The sequence below is a fragment of the Mus caroli genome, chromosome 19, assembly GCF_900094665.2.
Source record: "Mus caroli chromosome 19, CAROLI_EIJ_v1.1, whole genome shotgun sequence".
NCBI lineage: Eukaryota > Metazoa > Chordata > Mammalia > Rodentia > Muridae > Mus > Mus caroli.
Window position 1 is genome coordinate 11246033 of NC_034588.1, and position 15069 is coordinate 11261101.

General features: G+C 37.6%; 1 protein-coding gene across 1 annotated transcript; it reads right to left on the bottom strand.

Moving 5' to 3' along the window:
• Window positions 1-6731: 6731 nt before the first annotated feature.
• LOC110285862 (olfactory receptor 9Q1-like) lies at window positions 6732-7744 on the bottom strand. Its single transcript, XM_021152323.1, has one exon. It carries the CDS (start codon window positions 7683-7685, stop codon window positions 6750-6752), a length of 936 nt encoding a protein of 311 aa, XP_021007982.1. The 5' UTR covers window positions 7686-7744; the 3' UTR covers window positions 6732-6749.
• Between the last annotated feature and the right edge of the window lie 7325 nt (window positions 7745-15069).

Below are 15069 nucleotides of genomic sequence, written 5' to 3' on the forward strand. Positions count from 1 at the left end.
GAAGAAGAAGAAGAAGAAGAAGAAGAAGAAGAAGAAGAAGAAGAAGAAGAAGAAGAAGAAGAAGAAGAAGAAGAAGAAGAAGAAGAAGAAGAGTCGGTGGCAAACACACCCAAGAGGAGTAGATAGCAGGAAATAATCAAACATGGGGCTGAAATCAACCAATTAGAAACAAAGAGAGCTATACAAAGGATTGACAAAACTAAGAACTGGTTCTTTGAGAAAATAAACAAAATGATAAACCCTTAGCAAAATTAATTGAAGGGCATAGAGAGAGTATCCAAATTAACAAATCAGAAATGAAAAGGAGGACCTAACAACAGAAACTTGGAAATTCAAAAAATCATTAGATCCTACTACAAAGGCCTAAAATCAACAAAATTGGAAAATCTAGATGAAATGGATATTTTTTTCTAGACAAATACAAGGTACCAAAGTTAAATCAGGACCAGATAAATTATCTAAACATTTCCATAACCCCTACGGAAATAGAAGCATTCAATAAAATAAAAAAATAATAATAAAATTTTTTTAAAACGGGCCAGATTTGTTTTAGCACTGAAATTTATCAAACCTTCAAAACAGATCTAATATCAATACTTCTCAAACTCCCCAAAATAGAAATATAAAGAATATTACCTAATTTATTCTAGCAAGCCACAGATACATTGATTCCTAAACCACACAAAGACCCAACAAAGAAAGAGAACTTAAGAACAATTGTGCTTATAAATATTAAGGCAAAATACTCAATAAAATTCTAGTAAATTGAGTCCAAGAATACATCAAAAACCATCATTCAACACAATCAAGTAGGCTTCATCCCAGGGATGCAAGGATAGATCAATATACAGAAATCCATCAACATAATCCATTATAAACAAACTCAAAGAAAAAATTGACATTATCATCTCATTAGATACTGAAAAGTGTTTGACAAATACAGCACCCCTTCATGTTAAAATTCTTGGAAAGATCAGGAATTCAGGGTACATTCCTAAACATAATAAAAGCAATATACAAACAAAACAAACAAGCAAACAAACAAACAAAAAAACAAGAGCCAACATCAAATTAAATGGAGTGAAACTTGAAACAATCCCACAAAAATTATGGACAAGGCAAAGCTGGCCACTCTCTCAGTGTTTATTCAAGAGAGTACTCAGAGTTCTAGCTAGAGCAATTAGACAACAAAAGGAGATCAAAGGCATACAAATTGGAAAAGAAGCAGTCAAGGTATCACTATTTGCAAATGAAATGATAGTATACATAAGCTACACCAAATATCTACAAGAGAAATCCTACATCTAAAAAGAAAAAAAAACTTCAGCAAGCTGTCTAGATATAAAATTAACTCAAACAAATCCATAACCCTCCTTTACACAAAAGTTAAATGCACTGAGAAAGGAATTAGAGAAACAATACCCATCACAATAGTAACAAATAATATAAAATACCTTGTATAACTCTATGAAAGCAAGTAAAAGATCACTATAACAAGAACAACAAGCCTCTGAAGAAAGAAATCAAAAAGACTGCAGAAGATGTTAAGATCTCCCATGCTCATGGATCAGGATTAATATAGTAAAAAGAATCATCTTACCAAAAGCAATCTACAGATTCAATGCAATCCCTATCAAAATTCCAACTCAATTCTTCACAGAGATAGAAAGAGAATGTATATAGATGGTGTGGTACATTTACACAAAGAAATACTACTCAGCTATTAAAAACAATTACTTCATGAATTTTATAGGCAATTGAATGAAACTAGAAAATATCATTCTGAGTGAGATAATCCAGACCCCAAAGGACATAAATGATATGTACTCACTGACAAGTGGATATTATTAGCCCAAAAGCTTAGAATACCCATGATACAACCCACAGATCATGAGAAGCTTAACAGGAAGGCCAAAGTGCAGATGCTTCTATCCTATTTAGAAGAGGGAACAAAATAATTATGGGAGACAAAGGGAGAGAGGGAGAAAGATGGGGTGGAGAAAGTGGGAGAGATAAAAAATTGAAGGGCAGGACCAAGTATGGGAAGAGACAGGAGAGAAGTCCAGAGAGCCAGAAGAACAAATAGAAATATTTAACAGTAGGGGAAAAGGGAATGGAAGGGAGGAACCACTAGAAAGTTCCAGAAGCCAGGGATGTAAGAGGCTCCCAGGACCTATGGGGATGACACTATCTGAAATACACAACAGATGGGATATAGAACCTGGATACCACCTCCAGTAGATAGATATGGTCCCCAGTTGAGTGATGTGGCTACCCAACCATCTCAAATTTTTAACCCTGAATTGTCCCTGTCTAAAGGAAATGCAAGGACAAACCAAGGGAGCAGAAACTGAAGGAAATTCACAGATTGCCCCACCATGTGATCCATTCTATCCACAGACACCAAACCGTGACCAAGAAGTGCTTGCAGATAGGACCCTGGTATAGCTGTCCTCTGTGGGGCTCTGCCAGCACCTAAGACAGATGGAAATACTCACTGCAAACCATAGGGAGAGTTAGGGGAAGGACTGAAGAAGCTGAAGGGAATTGCAACTCAATAGGAAGAACAAAAATATCAACTAACTGGACACCTCAGAGTGCCCATGAACTAAACCACCAACAGAAGAGTATACATGAGTGGGTCCATGGCTCCCACTACATATGTAGCAGAGGATGGCCTCATCTGCCATCAATGGTAAGAGAGGCACTGTGCAGTCTTGTCCCAACGATGGGGAATGCTAGATGTGTGAAGCAGGAATGGGTAGATGGGTGGGAGAGCATCTTTGTAGAGGCAAAGGGAGGGGGAAGGGTGGGGAGGTTGTGGAAGGGAGACTGGGAAGGGGGACATTTGAAATGTAAATAAAATGATTAATAAAAATACATGTAAAATAATAAAAGTCATGCATAAAAGTCTACATAATGTGTTTAAGTTTTCATGTATCACAAATGATATGCTAAATTATACAAGGTAAAAGAAATAATGAAAAATTATTGTATAGTTGATATTCTGGTGTAAGGAATTACTCTTTTCTAAAGAAAAATGAAGAGTCAGAGACGTGGATCTGGGTGAGAGCGGATGTATTGGGGAACAGAAAAGAGTGGAGGGAGGGGAAACTGTAGTCAGAATGCCTTTTATGAAAGAAGAATAAATTTTTAAAAACTATTTTTCATAAATATCAGAAGCATGTCCTAGACAATCTCTCAAAGTCCTCATCCATTTTTTAACATCTCCCAAAAGACTATATGTTTTAGATGAGTTATATCAAGCTATACCACTGAAATAAATCATATAAAATCTGAATGGCTTAAAGCAACAAGGATTTATCTCTTGTCCTTATAACCAAAGGTATTCTGCAGATATAATACAATCTCCTCAAAATTTTCAAGGAACAAGAAAAATACTCCTAAAGTTCAGATGGAAACATGAAAGATCACAGATAGTAGGAAGGCACTTGTGGACTGGGTGGAGAAGATTGGAGAAGAATCAGCAAAAATATAATAGATGCCAAACAACATTACTGGGCAGGCTAATTCAAACTAGTTTTTATTAATATTAGAAACAAAAATAGACATATTACACAATCCAACTATAGTACTTTTGTGTATTTTTTCAAAAAGTACATATAATAGTACAACAGAAATATATATAATCTCTTGTTCATTGTATCATTATTCATAATTTCTAAGTTATGGACCAAGCTGATAGCAGTAGTAATATATGAGGAATGTGTGCTATTTGTGGTATATATGCATATTGGAATATTTTCCAGACATTAAAAGGGAATTATATCATATCACTTTCTGGAAAATGGTTGAAAATGGAGATCATCATGTAACATGAAACAATTCAGCTTTAGAAATGAAAGTAGTGGCTATTTCTCTCTCCTATGCAGGAATAATTTTTGAAAGAAATACATGAAATACAGATTGGTTGAGATAGGAAAAGAAACAGGAGGTTAAATGAAAGGAGAATAAAAGGTCAAGATACAGATAATACATCCAAACACATTGTATAATAAAGGAATTCATTATATTTAACAGTCAATGTGTACAAATGTAAAACAAGAAAAATCACATGGTAGGCCAAGTTCCCACAGCTTCATCTTTTAGCTTTTATTCTTGAATTGACACCTTAATTTCCTATTTAGCATTTAGCCAAAGACCAGAAAATATGAACTTGTTTCATTAAGCCTGAATATCAATTCCCTTTGTTCTTTCTGTCCACCTACATACTCTTTGCTTTCCAAAAAATTCTTAGAGCAAGTAACTTTATAGCATACTGATTTTATTTGTAAGAACTAAATACTGTCAATTTCTACCCACAGAATTTTTATGTAAAATAAATTAATATTTTTAATCATTCTTTAATGCTTTTCCCATATATAATACACCTACATGTGAACTACAAATTAATCACCCATTTTTGTTCTCCATTTGATATTCAACAAAACACTTCTGAAAGGAATGTAATGATTTTATAGTACTTATAAGTATTAGAATGTATACTTTTAAATTTGTATATTCTAGAAACTTTTGAGAATTTGGATGTGTGGTCTGAAGTTAAGTAACCTTGTACACCACATCCCCACCCTTCCCCATGTACAAAACTACTTCATCCACTCAGAGATCCCGAGGTCCTTATGTACATATTATTTTAGGCAGGCTGCATTTAAATTACTCATCTCTCCTTGAATCTTATACTATACAACACTTGTATAAGCACAGTATTGTTTACTTTATTCCATGGACTAAAAGTTTTGGAGTTATAATCAAAACAAAGGTAAACAAAGATGACTCAGTGTGATCTGTTCTCTTTCAATTATTTGGGCTTAACTGAGTCAAGAAATCTTGACTCAGATTAAGAAGATTAATTAAGGAAGATCCAGAGTCGGTAGGCTTTATGTGGTACTGAGTACAGGCTGCCGTATTGCAAGGCTCTGAGCCTCAGGACTAACTAGGATCAGCCTACCTTCATACAAGACAGAAATTGAAAGAATAGGATCTGAGTCTGTGGTATAGATACAAGGAACATCATCAGGGGCAATGGAGACATACAGTTCCATCAAAGGATTCCAAAACATAAAACAGAACAGAACAGGAGGGTCTACAGTAGATGGATTGAAAAAGGATCAGGACCTATTTTGAGTGACACAGTGTGCTCACCAAGAATGCTATTGCAGATTTTATTTAGAGATTTTAGTAAGGCACCATCATAGCAAACAAACAAACAAACAAAACCAAACACAATAGCAAGAATAAAAACAAAACAAAACAAAACCAAAAGCCTACCAGGATCTGAAAAATAGTTTGAATAGTTCAGCTTCATTAATTAGTCTATTAAACTATCATAATTTAGTAACTAAAAATAATTAAATAATTAAAAATAAATTGTGATGACGGAGAGATGGTTCAGTGTTGAGGATTCTTTTTGGCACAATCATAAAAATCATTTGGCATTATCACCCATATAGCAAGCCTGGAGTTCCATAAGTGCTGCAGTCCCACCTTCAAGGATAAAAGAAAAGAAAGTCACTGGGGTTTTCTGGCTTCCAGTCTAACCCAGAAACAGCAAACTTGGGTTCAATGAAAGATTCCATCTCAAACAAATAGGCAGAGAATGATAGAGGAGGTCACCTGATAGCCCCTTTTGACTTACTTACACACACACACACACACACACACACACACACACACATATGCACGCACATGCACACACACACACATACACACATATGCAGGCACATGAACACCTATGTGTATGCACACACATAGATATCAATACATAATAAATAGATAAGTAAAATATTTTTAAAATGTCATGTAAGGCTAGGAAACAACTCATTTGGTTAGGATATTGTCTTCCTAGAAAGTGCTAAGTCCTATCAGGTTTGATACTGAAAATTGCATAAACCTAGCAAGTAGCAGGAAACTTTAATCACAGTAATCATAAGCTAAAGAAAGGAAGATCAAGAATTCAAGATCTCCATATGCCCCAGTACAGGGGAATGCTAGGGCCAGGCACCCGGAGTGGGTGGGTTGGGGAGCAGGGCTGAGGGAGGGCATAGGGGACTTTCGGGGTAGCATTTGAAATGTAAATGAAGAAAATATCTAATAAAAAAAAGAATTCAAGATCTCCCCTACATGGAGTTTGAAGTCAAAGTAGACTACATAGCAGAATGTCTCAAAAGGTTTTTATTTAAAATTTAAATAAAATATAAGTACATTCTAAATTTTGAATCTCAAATAAAAACATGATTTTGAGGATCATAGTGATTGTGTTTTAATGTTTTTTTCTGCAAGTTATAATAAAACATATCACAGTTTGATAAACACATTGATAAATTGGTATATTAATAAAGTGATCAGAATTTTAATGAACTACATATAAAAATATTAAAATGGATAGAATCTATTGAGTATAAGGAGTTGACTAAATAATATTTTCAAAACTTCCTTTTTTGGAAAATTTTGCAAAAATTATAATCTTGTTCTATTATCTCAGAGATCAGTGAGCCCTGCCACATTTAGATTGCACGAGTCCTGAGAGCCATAGTCCATACTCAAATCTCTTCTCCAGCTGAAGTTTCCATTACTTCTTGTCTCTTCCTGGAGGTAAACATTCTTATTTTTTATAAAACCATGTAGAATGATATCCACATTTAAATATTGAGCATAGTGTAAATAAAGAAGTCCTACATTGCTAGCATTTGAGAATAGATTCTTCTTGAGATTCGCAAGGAGGGAAGAGGTTAGGAAGTCTTCACTCTATTGAGAAAATTTTTTAGTGCTTCCTTCACTTCCTTGTTCCTCAAGCTGTAGATGAGGGGATTCAACATGGGGATTACTGTTGTGTAGAACACAGACACAACTCGATCCTTTTCTGAGGCCTGACCAGAGTTATCTCTCAGGTACATGAAAATGAGAGTGCCAAAGAAGAGTGACACTGCGGTGAGGTGGGAGGCACATGTTGAGAAGGTCTTGGCCCGGCCTCCTGCTGAAGGGATCCTCAGAATGGCCACAATGATGAACAGGTAGGAAACCAAAATCACCACCATGCAAGCAGGGATGACAAAAATGGCAAATACAATAATCACCAATTCCTGGATATAGCTCTCACCACAGGTCAGCTTTAACAGAGGAGGAAGGTCACAAAAGATAAAGTCGATCTCATTGTTTCCACAAAAAGAGAGGGTGAATGCTGAGATTGTCCTCACCAAGGCACTGAGGAGGCCAGCAATGTAAGCCCCAGCCACAAAACTTAGAAGGGCTTTCTGTGTCATAATGGTAACATAAAGCAAAGGCTGGCACACGGCCACATAGCGGTCGTAGGCCATGAGAGCCAAGAGGTAGCAATCGATGGATCCAAAAAAAGTAAACAGGAAAAACTGAGCAACACAGCGTGCATAGGATAAAGCTGCCCCATGCTCCAACAGCACAGCCATTGTCTGGGGAACAGTGACAGAGGAGTAACAGATATCCATGAAAGAGAGGTGGCTTAGAAGGAAGTACATTGGGGTGTGGAGCCTGCGATCCATGCGGATCAAAACAATCATGCCTGAGTTCCCTAGCAAAGTGAAGAGATAGATAAATAAAAACAGGTGGAAAAGAGGGAGCCCCCATTCAGGATGCTCAGTGAATGCTATGAGGAGGAACTCTGTCACCAAAGTGAGGTTCACCTTAGCCATGAAGCCAGTGGTACTTAAGAGAGCAAAAGAAACAAGGCAGGATGATGAACTTCGGATGCCCCTGAAAGAACAGTGTATACTTTTGAACATAAGGAACAAATACAGGTACTACAGAGAGGATTTCTTAAATGATGGGTCCTAATTCCTGCCTTCAAGAGAGTTCTGTAGTAGTCATCCTAGGATATTGAGTGGAAAAAAGAAAAAAAAAAAAAAAACATGTGAATGCATGCAGACCAAGAGAGTGTGTAATCCCATTTGAAATGCAAAGTAGCTGTGAGTCATGTGATTCAACCAGAGTTCATACAGCTGATTTATGGTCATTTTCCTACCATGCATTTGACCGTCTCAGGACTCTGGACTTCTTTTTCATGGTTGATCATAACGTGTCCCTTATTTTCTGCCTTCTTCATCTCTCATCTGGGTTAAATCAACAGCCATGGAACTAACAGTTCTTCTTTCTTCCTGAGTAAGATTAACATTTTACCAACTAGTGCCAATTCTATGAATTCAGATATCTATTAAAATCTTGTTGTTTATAAAAATTTAATTTGATCATTGTTTATCCCTTTGAACAAAATCTATCTATGGAAACCTGTTAAGGACAGGGTATTACTTAGCCCCTTCAATATATTGGGACTATCTATAATAATACCCCTAGTTATTTTCTTATATGCCTATTTACTTACCAGTCCTAACACATTTAGTGACAACTCATTCCCCCACAGTTTCTCCAGATATACTAAATTATTGGCAGCATTGATAAGTCTTCCATTCTCTGATGACTCTGTGCTTCAGGCAGAACATCACTTCTGCCTAGAAGACCTTACCTTTTTCTGTCTCCAGAGTCCTCCCCACTGCAAATATTACCATATAATAACGGCTAGATGGATCACAGGTTTTCCAGGGATACCTTCATTATTCCTTCTCCAGACAGTGAATGTCCCCTGCAGGTTAAGCACTCAGTAAGGGCTTAATATGTTTTATTAAATGAAGTTATTAAAGAAGATATGAAACATCTTACAAAACAAGAACAACATTGTGGTTATATTCCAGTTGCAAAATAAGAACACACCCTAAACATGAGAATTGAATTGAATACACCTAAAAAAACAATGGTTTTCATAAATTCTTTCTAGGTTTTATACTTATATTTCTAAATTTAAAATGTTCTACTTAACAGAAAGAAATTGCTGATTTTTATAAAAATAGCTTTTTACAAGAATAGTATTAACAATAATAAAAAATTGATATACTGTACTCTTCATGACATGTATTCATCTTGTTCTCATAGCCCCTGTATAAATGAATTTTCTTCTTTCTATGGATGAGGCAACTGAGACCATATTTAAGTTATAAGCTCAAGACAGCACAGCTACAAAGCAATCTAATTGCCATCGAGTACAAAGCTGTACACATCATAGAAATTGCTTACCTTGATACTGATTTCACAAGATTTCTTCATTTCTTTCAACAGCTGTTACTTAACAAAAGTAATGGTGGCGGCTTTAAAAATACAGAACAAATTGTCATTGGCTGAATCACAGTGAAGCAGGGCAGACAAGGTATTGAACATTAAAACCTAAATCTTTGGTAGTTAGGCCAGTGCTGAACTAAGATACTGGGAAGAATGATAAAGAAATTTGCTTCAAGTTATTAGGTTGGATATCAATCAAGAGAAACAGGTAATTTGATCAAATTTAGTTTTACCTACTGATCCTCTTTTTTCTTTATCCATTACTTTTCCTTAGCCTAAATAAGGTCATTTTTCTCCATTGACCTAGATGGAGAATTATCTTAAGGGTATTTTGGGGGCAACACTGCCTTAAGCAGCAAGAGGTTTGCTGACTTTTGTTGATCTTCCACACTATTAGTTACCTAAGAAATTTTTAGCTCCTCAATGTCCCTTTCATTCAAATTCACACACACACACACACACACACACACACACATACACACACACACCATATTAATCAATTGAAACATACTAATGCCTTGACAGTGTCTTTCTACAATAACTACTGAGATCCTTCTGGACATCTGCCTTACCAAAGACTCTTTTCTTTGTTTCCAGAATCCACTCTAAATCTGGCCAGAACACATTCTTCATCCTGAATGTAGTTCAATTACACGCAGAGGTTAGAGAACAGGTTTTTATTATATGCTTCCAAGTCTAACACAAATACTTCTAAGAGAAGACACTAATTGTGGCTACAAAACTCTGAGATCCCCATACAGTGATTAAAATGGTCTCTGAGGACAGACATCTATTGCCTATGAGGCTTCTTAAAAAGGCACCTGGTCCCTATCACAAAGTAGAAAAGATGACTATTCCCCCAGCTCCAGATCCCAAAGCCTATCTATTCATCTCACACTCCACACACAAAGATCTACAGATACTTATTTAAAGGGCATAGGATCCTGAGTTATATAGGTTATATGCCCTCATTTCCCATTAAGGCCTGCTGTTACAATGAGAATCTAATTAATGAAGCCTCATATCTATACTCATGCATTTAAATTTATATACATGTATACACACACACATACTCATAAAGAGAGTAAAATTTTACACTTAAAGTATTAATGCTGTGCTTTCCATTCATTAACTACTTTTACTTTGAGATTTTTATTTTTAGACTTTTATTAGTCCACACTTTATTTCCCTCTAGTTCCACCCTCCAACTATTCCACATTTCCTCCCCCCACCCATTTCCAAGAGGATGTCCTCACCTCACCCCCCACCCTACCAGACATTCCCCACTCGCTAGGGCCACAAGTCTCTTGAGAGTTAGGTACATCTTCCTGACCAAATCCAGACCCAGCAGTCCTCTGGGGGCCTCATATCAGCAGGTGTATGCTTCCTGGTTGGTGGCATAGTATCTGAGAGATGCTGGGAGTCTAGTTTAGTTGAAACTGATAGTCTTCCTATGGAGTCACCCTCCTCCTTGGCTTCTACCAGCTTTCCCTAATTAAACCACAGAGGTCACCAGCTTCTGTCCATTGGTTGGGTTTAAAAATCTGTATCTCACTCTTTCAGCTGCTTGCTGGGCCTTTTGGGGGACAGTCATGATACAGCCGTTTTTGTAAGCACATCATAGCATTAGTAATCCTGTCAGGCCTTGGGGCCTCCCCCTGAGCTGGATCTCAATTTCGGTCTGTCACTGGACCTCCTTTTCCTCAGGCTCTTCTCCATTTTTGTCCCTGAAGTCTTTCAGGCAGAAACAATTCTAGGTCAGAGTTTTTGACTGTGGGATGGCAACCCCATCCCTCCACTTGATGCCCTGTCTTTCTATGAGAGGTAGGACCTACAAGTTCCCTCTTCCTCAGTAGGGCATTTCATCTGAGATCACTCCCTTTGAGTCCTGAGAGTCTCTAACCTCCCAGGTCTCTGGTACATTGTAGAGGGTCCCCCTGCATCCCTCCTCCCAAGCTGACCTGTTTTGCTTCTTTCATCTGGCCCTGAGGACTTTAGTCCCCCCACCCACGCAGTACCTGATCATGTTCCCCTTTTCCCCTCTCCATTACCTTTCCCACCCTAGTCCCTCCCTCCCTCTCCCCCACTCCTACGACTGCTTGCTTCTCCCTCCCAAGTGGGATTGAGGCATCATCACCTGGGCCCTTCAGATTGTTAGCCTTCTTTAGTTCTGTGGATTGTATCTTGGGAATTCTGTACTTTTTGGCTAATATCCACTTATTAGTGAGTACATACCAATTGTTTGAAAATTTCATACATAAATACAATGCTTTGAGCGAATTCATCCATTATTTCATCCATGCCAATGTTCCCCTTATGTTCTTCATTCCCTCTGTCTCCCTGGTTGTTCTTAGTTTTGCATGTGTGTGCAGGGGTGTAGGATAATCTACTGGAGATTGTTTAGCTTTCAGGGCCCACAGTCACACACACACACACACACACACACACACACACACACAAAAGAAAAAAACCTTTTTCTCCCTCCCCTGGCATCCGTCAATTGCCAATAGCTCATCAGCTAAGAGTGCAATTTCATGCACCCCCCTCTGCAATCTGTGCTGGGATACAGACTAATTTGTTACTGTGTTGATCTTGTATACGTAGTCACAACGACTGTGAATGACATAGGTTAGAGTTTTATAAGTGATGAGAAGAATATAGACCTTTGTCATTGTCAGTTTTTAAAAGTTTTTAGCTTGAAGACCTACTTTCTTCATCTCTCCATCTTGGAAACTAAGCAAATGGAGTCTTGTATCTGGGCAGATTGATCAGTAAATATGAGAATTCCATGTTATTAGAGGGACTAAGGTTCAATTTCCAGCATCCGTATGGCAGCTCACAACTATCTAAAACTCCAGTTCTGGGGAGTCTTCTGGCATCTGTGGAAACTGCATGAACATGTTACCTAGATATGTATGCAGGCAAAGCACACATTTACATACAAATAAAGCAACATCTAAAATAACTAAAACTCCATTTTACTTTGTCTTATGTATTCTAGAAGCAATTATACATGGGCCAAATACTAAGAAAATCATTCATTTATTTGTCTGCTTAGATATTTTAATAAGCATATATTTATTATACAATATATCTCAACCATAAGTAGAGTTGGTTTATACTTACCCAGTAGAAACTGGGGAGAAAGTGGATTACCTAATTCCCACTCTCACTAAGAGAAAACACCTTAAGCTAATATTTTGTACATTTGTTTTTTATTAAAAATTTCCCTGAAATGAATGATTTCTTAAAGTTCCTTATCATCAGATAGCATACATAGAACAGGAGATTAATTAAAGAAAATAACCACACTGAAAGAACTGGTATCATGGTTTGGGTTATATTGCTGTGAAGAGACCCAATGACCACAGAAACTCTTATAAGGGAAAATAAAATAAAATAATTGGAGCTACAGTTTCAAAAATTTAGTCTGTTATCATCATAATGGGAAGTTTAGCCGCATGTATGCAGACATAGTGCTGGGGACAAAGATGAGAGTTCTGCATCTTGATCTGAAGGCAGGAGAAATAAACGTTCTGCCAACTGAGAGGAGCTTGAGCATGGGAGCTCTCCAATCCATCTTCACTGTGAAACATTTCTTCCATGGCCACTCTGACTCCTACAAGGCCACACCTCTCAATGCCAAACATTCAAACACATGAGTCTATGGGGACTGTACAAAGTCAAATCACCGTATTCCACTACCTGACCCCAAAGGCTTATACCCATAACATAGTACAAAAAGTATTTAGTACAGCATCAAAAGGCCTCAAATCTATCACAGTTTAAGCAAATTAAACAATGTTTAAAAATCCAATGTTCATAGTCTCTTCTGAGATTTTTGCAATCTCGTAACTATAATTCCTTATAAAATCAAAATTAAAAAAAGAGATCCCATACTTCCAACATATAAGAAAATAGGATATATATTATGTTTCCAAAATGTAGAGGAGGGTGCATAATGAGTAAACACTGGACCAAAGGAAAACAAAAAATCAGTTGGAGAAACTCCAAATTCTGCATCTCCATGTCTGATGCCAGAACACTCTTTAGATATCTGTCTACTTTCAGCATTGTTGGCTGCAATACACTTCTTTCTTTTGGACTCCTTTCACATCCTGTTAGCAGCTTTCCAGCTTGAAAGGAATTTCAAGTCTTTGGCATTTCTAACCCCTTGGGCAATCTCCAAGGCAATCCAGACTTTACTTTTACAGCTTCACACATTGGCCTCTTGGGGCCTCTATGCAGGTACACTACTACCACATACCTGGCCTCAACAGCTTTGCTTAGTCACAGAGGGACTTTCTTTTATCCTTGACTCTAAACTCAAAATCACATTTCTGAAACTGCCAAGTTCTGCTGCTTGCTGGCCCTAGAGCATGGTCCTCTTGTTTAACTGCATCTTAACCAGTTTTCTGTTTTTCATATTTATTTTTTACTGCCTAGTCTTTGCTGTCCTGGAACTTTCTCTGTAAGTCACACTGGCCTTGAAGTCATATATCTGCTTGCCTTTGTCTCTAGAGTGCTGAGTGGAATTAAAGGTATGTACCACTACACCCACTATGAGTTATCACTATCATTATCATCATTACCATTATCATTAATTCTTTTTTACAAGCTGGAAGCTTAGATGCTGGGTGGGATCTTGACCAAAGGTCACCACTCTATTTCTTTGAATATCTTTATTCTGCTTATCTGTGGGAAGCCACATGTGCCGTTGCAGGGTGGCTCTGGCTTCCACTGGCCACCACGCATATATAGGCAGTAAAGGTTTTTTTGCCAAGATGAGGTTTTGAGAATTAACCAAAATTAACCAATTAGATGAGAGAGAAGTTAACCAATCAGATGAGAGAGAAGTTAACCAATCAGATGTAGGCATACAAATGAGGTGGTAAGCATAACCTAAGCACAACCAATCTGGGTGTGAGACATGCCTCTCCTAGGCCTATATAAGCAGCACCAGAGCTGGGCTTGGGGTCTATTTGCCCCTGCAATCAAGCTCTCCCAATAAACGTGTGCAGAAGGATCCTGTTGCAGTGTCGTTCTTGCTGGCGAGTCAGGTGCGCACAAGACATCCTCTCGAACTTGGGATTTAACTCAACTCTACTCCTTGGTGCCCCCTTTCTCCTGGAACCATACATTTTGATTTTTTTCCCTTGCTTAGCTTGCTTCTTTGCATCAAAACACTCCTCATATGAGGAAACATTAGTAGCAATAGGATGAAGTCTATATGAGGCTGTTTTAAGATTTCCTTTGTCAGGGCAATTAATCTAAGACTCTTCACTTTAACATCAGGAAAACTTTTCAGACAAAGGCAAAGAGTAGTCAGATTCCTCACCAAAATATCACAAGAAGAGTCTCTCAGCCAGATACTAACATTCTTCTCTGAAACTTCTTGAGCCAGGCCCCCTGAGTTCAAATCACCCTCATCATCACTGTCTTCTATGTTCCTACTAGCATGGAATAAATAAGCCCCACTTTGCTTTTCTATTCCAAAGTCCTAGAATTCACAGTCCTCCAAAAAAGAAGTACAATCAGGCTCCTCACAGTAATATCCTATTCCTGGTATCAGCTTCTGTCTTAGTTTGGGTATCATTGCTGTAAAGAGATACCATGACCACAGTAGCTCTTATACAGGAGAACATTTAACAGGGCTAGCTTACAGTTTCAGAGGAAAACATGACAGCATGCAAGCAGATATGATACTAGAAAAGATAATTTAATCTACATCTTGATTAATGGTAACAGAAATAGACTGTGTGCCACACTTCTCATAGTTTGAGCATTAAAGAGCTCAAACTCACCCCCACAGTGACATATTTCTTCCAATAAGACCACACCTCCTGGAACAAGGTCACATCTCCTAATAGTGCCCCTCGCTATGGACCAAACCATCAAATGCATGAGTCT

Coding starts and splice junctions, on each gene's coding strand:
- LOC110285862 (XM_021152323.1), bottom strand. CDS start 7,685: ATGGCTAAGGTGAACCTCACTTTGGTGACAGAGTTCCTCCTCATAGCA.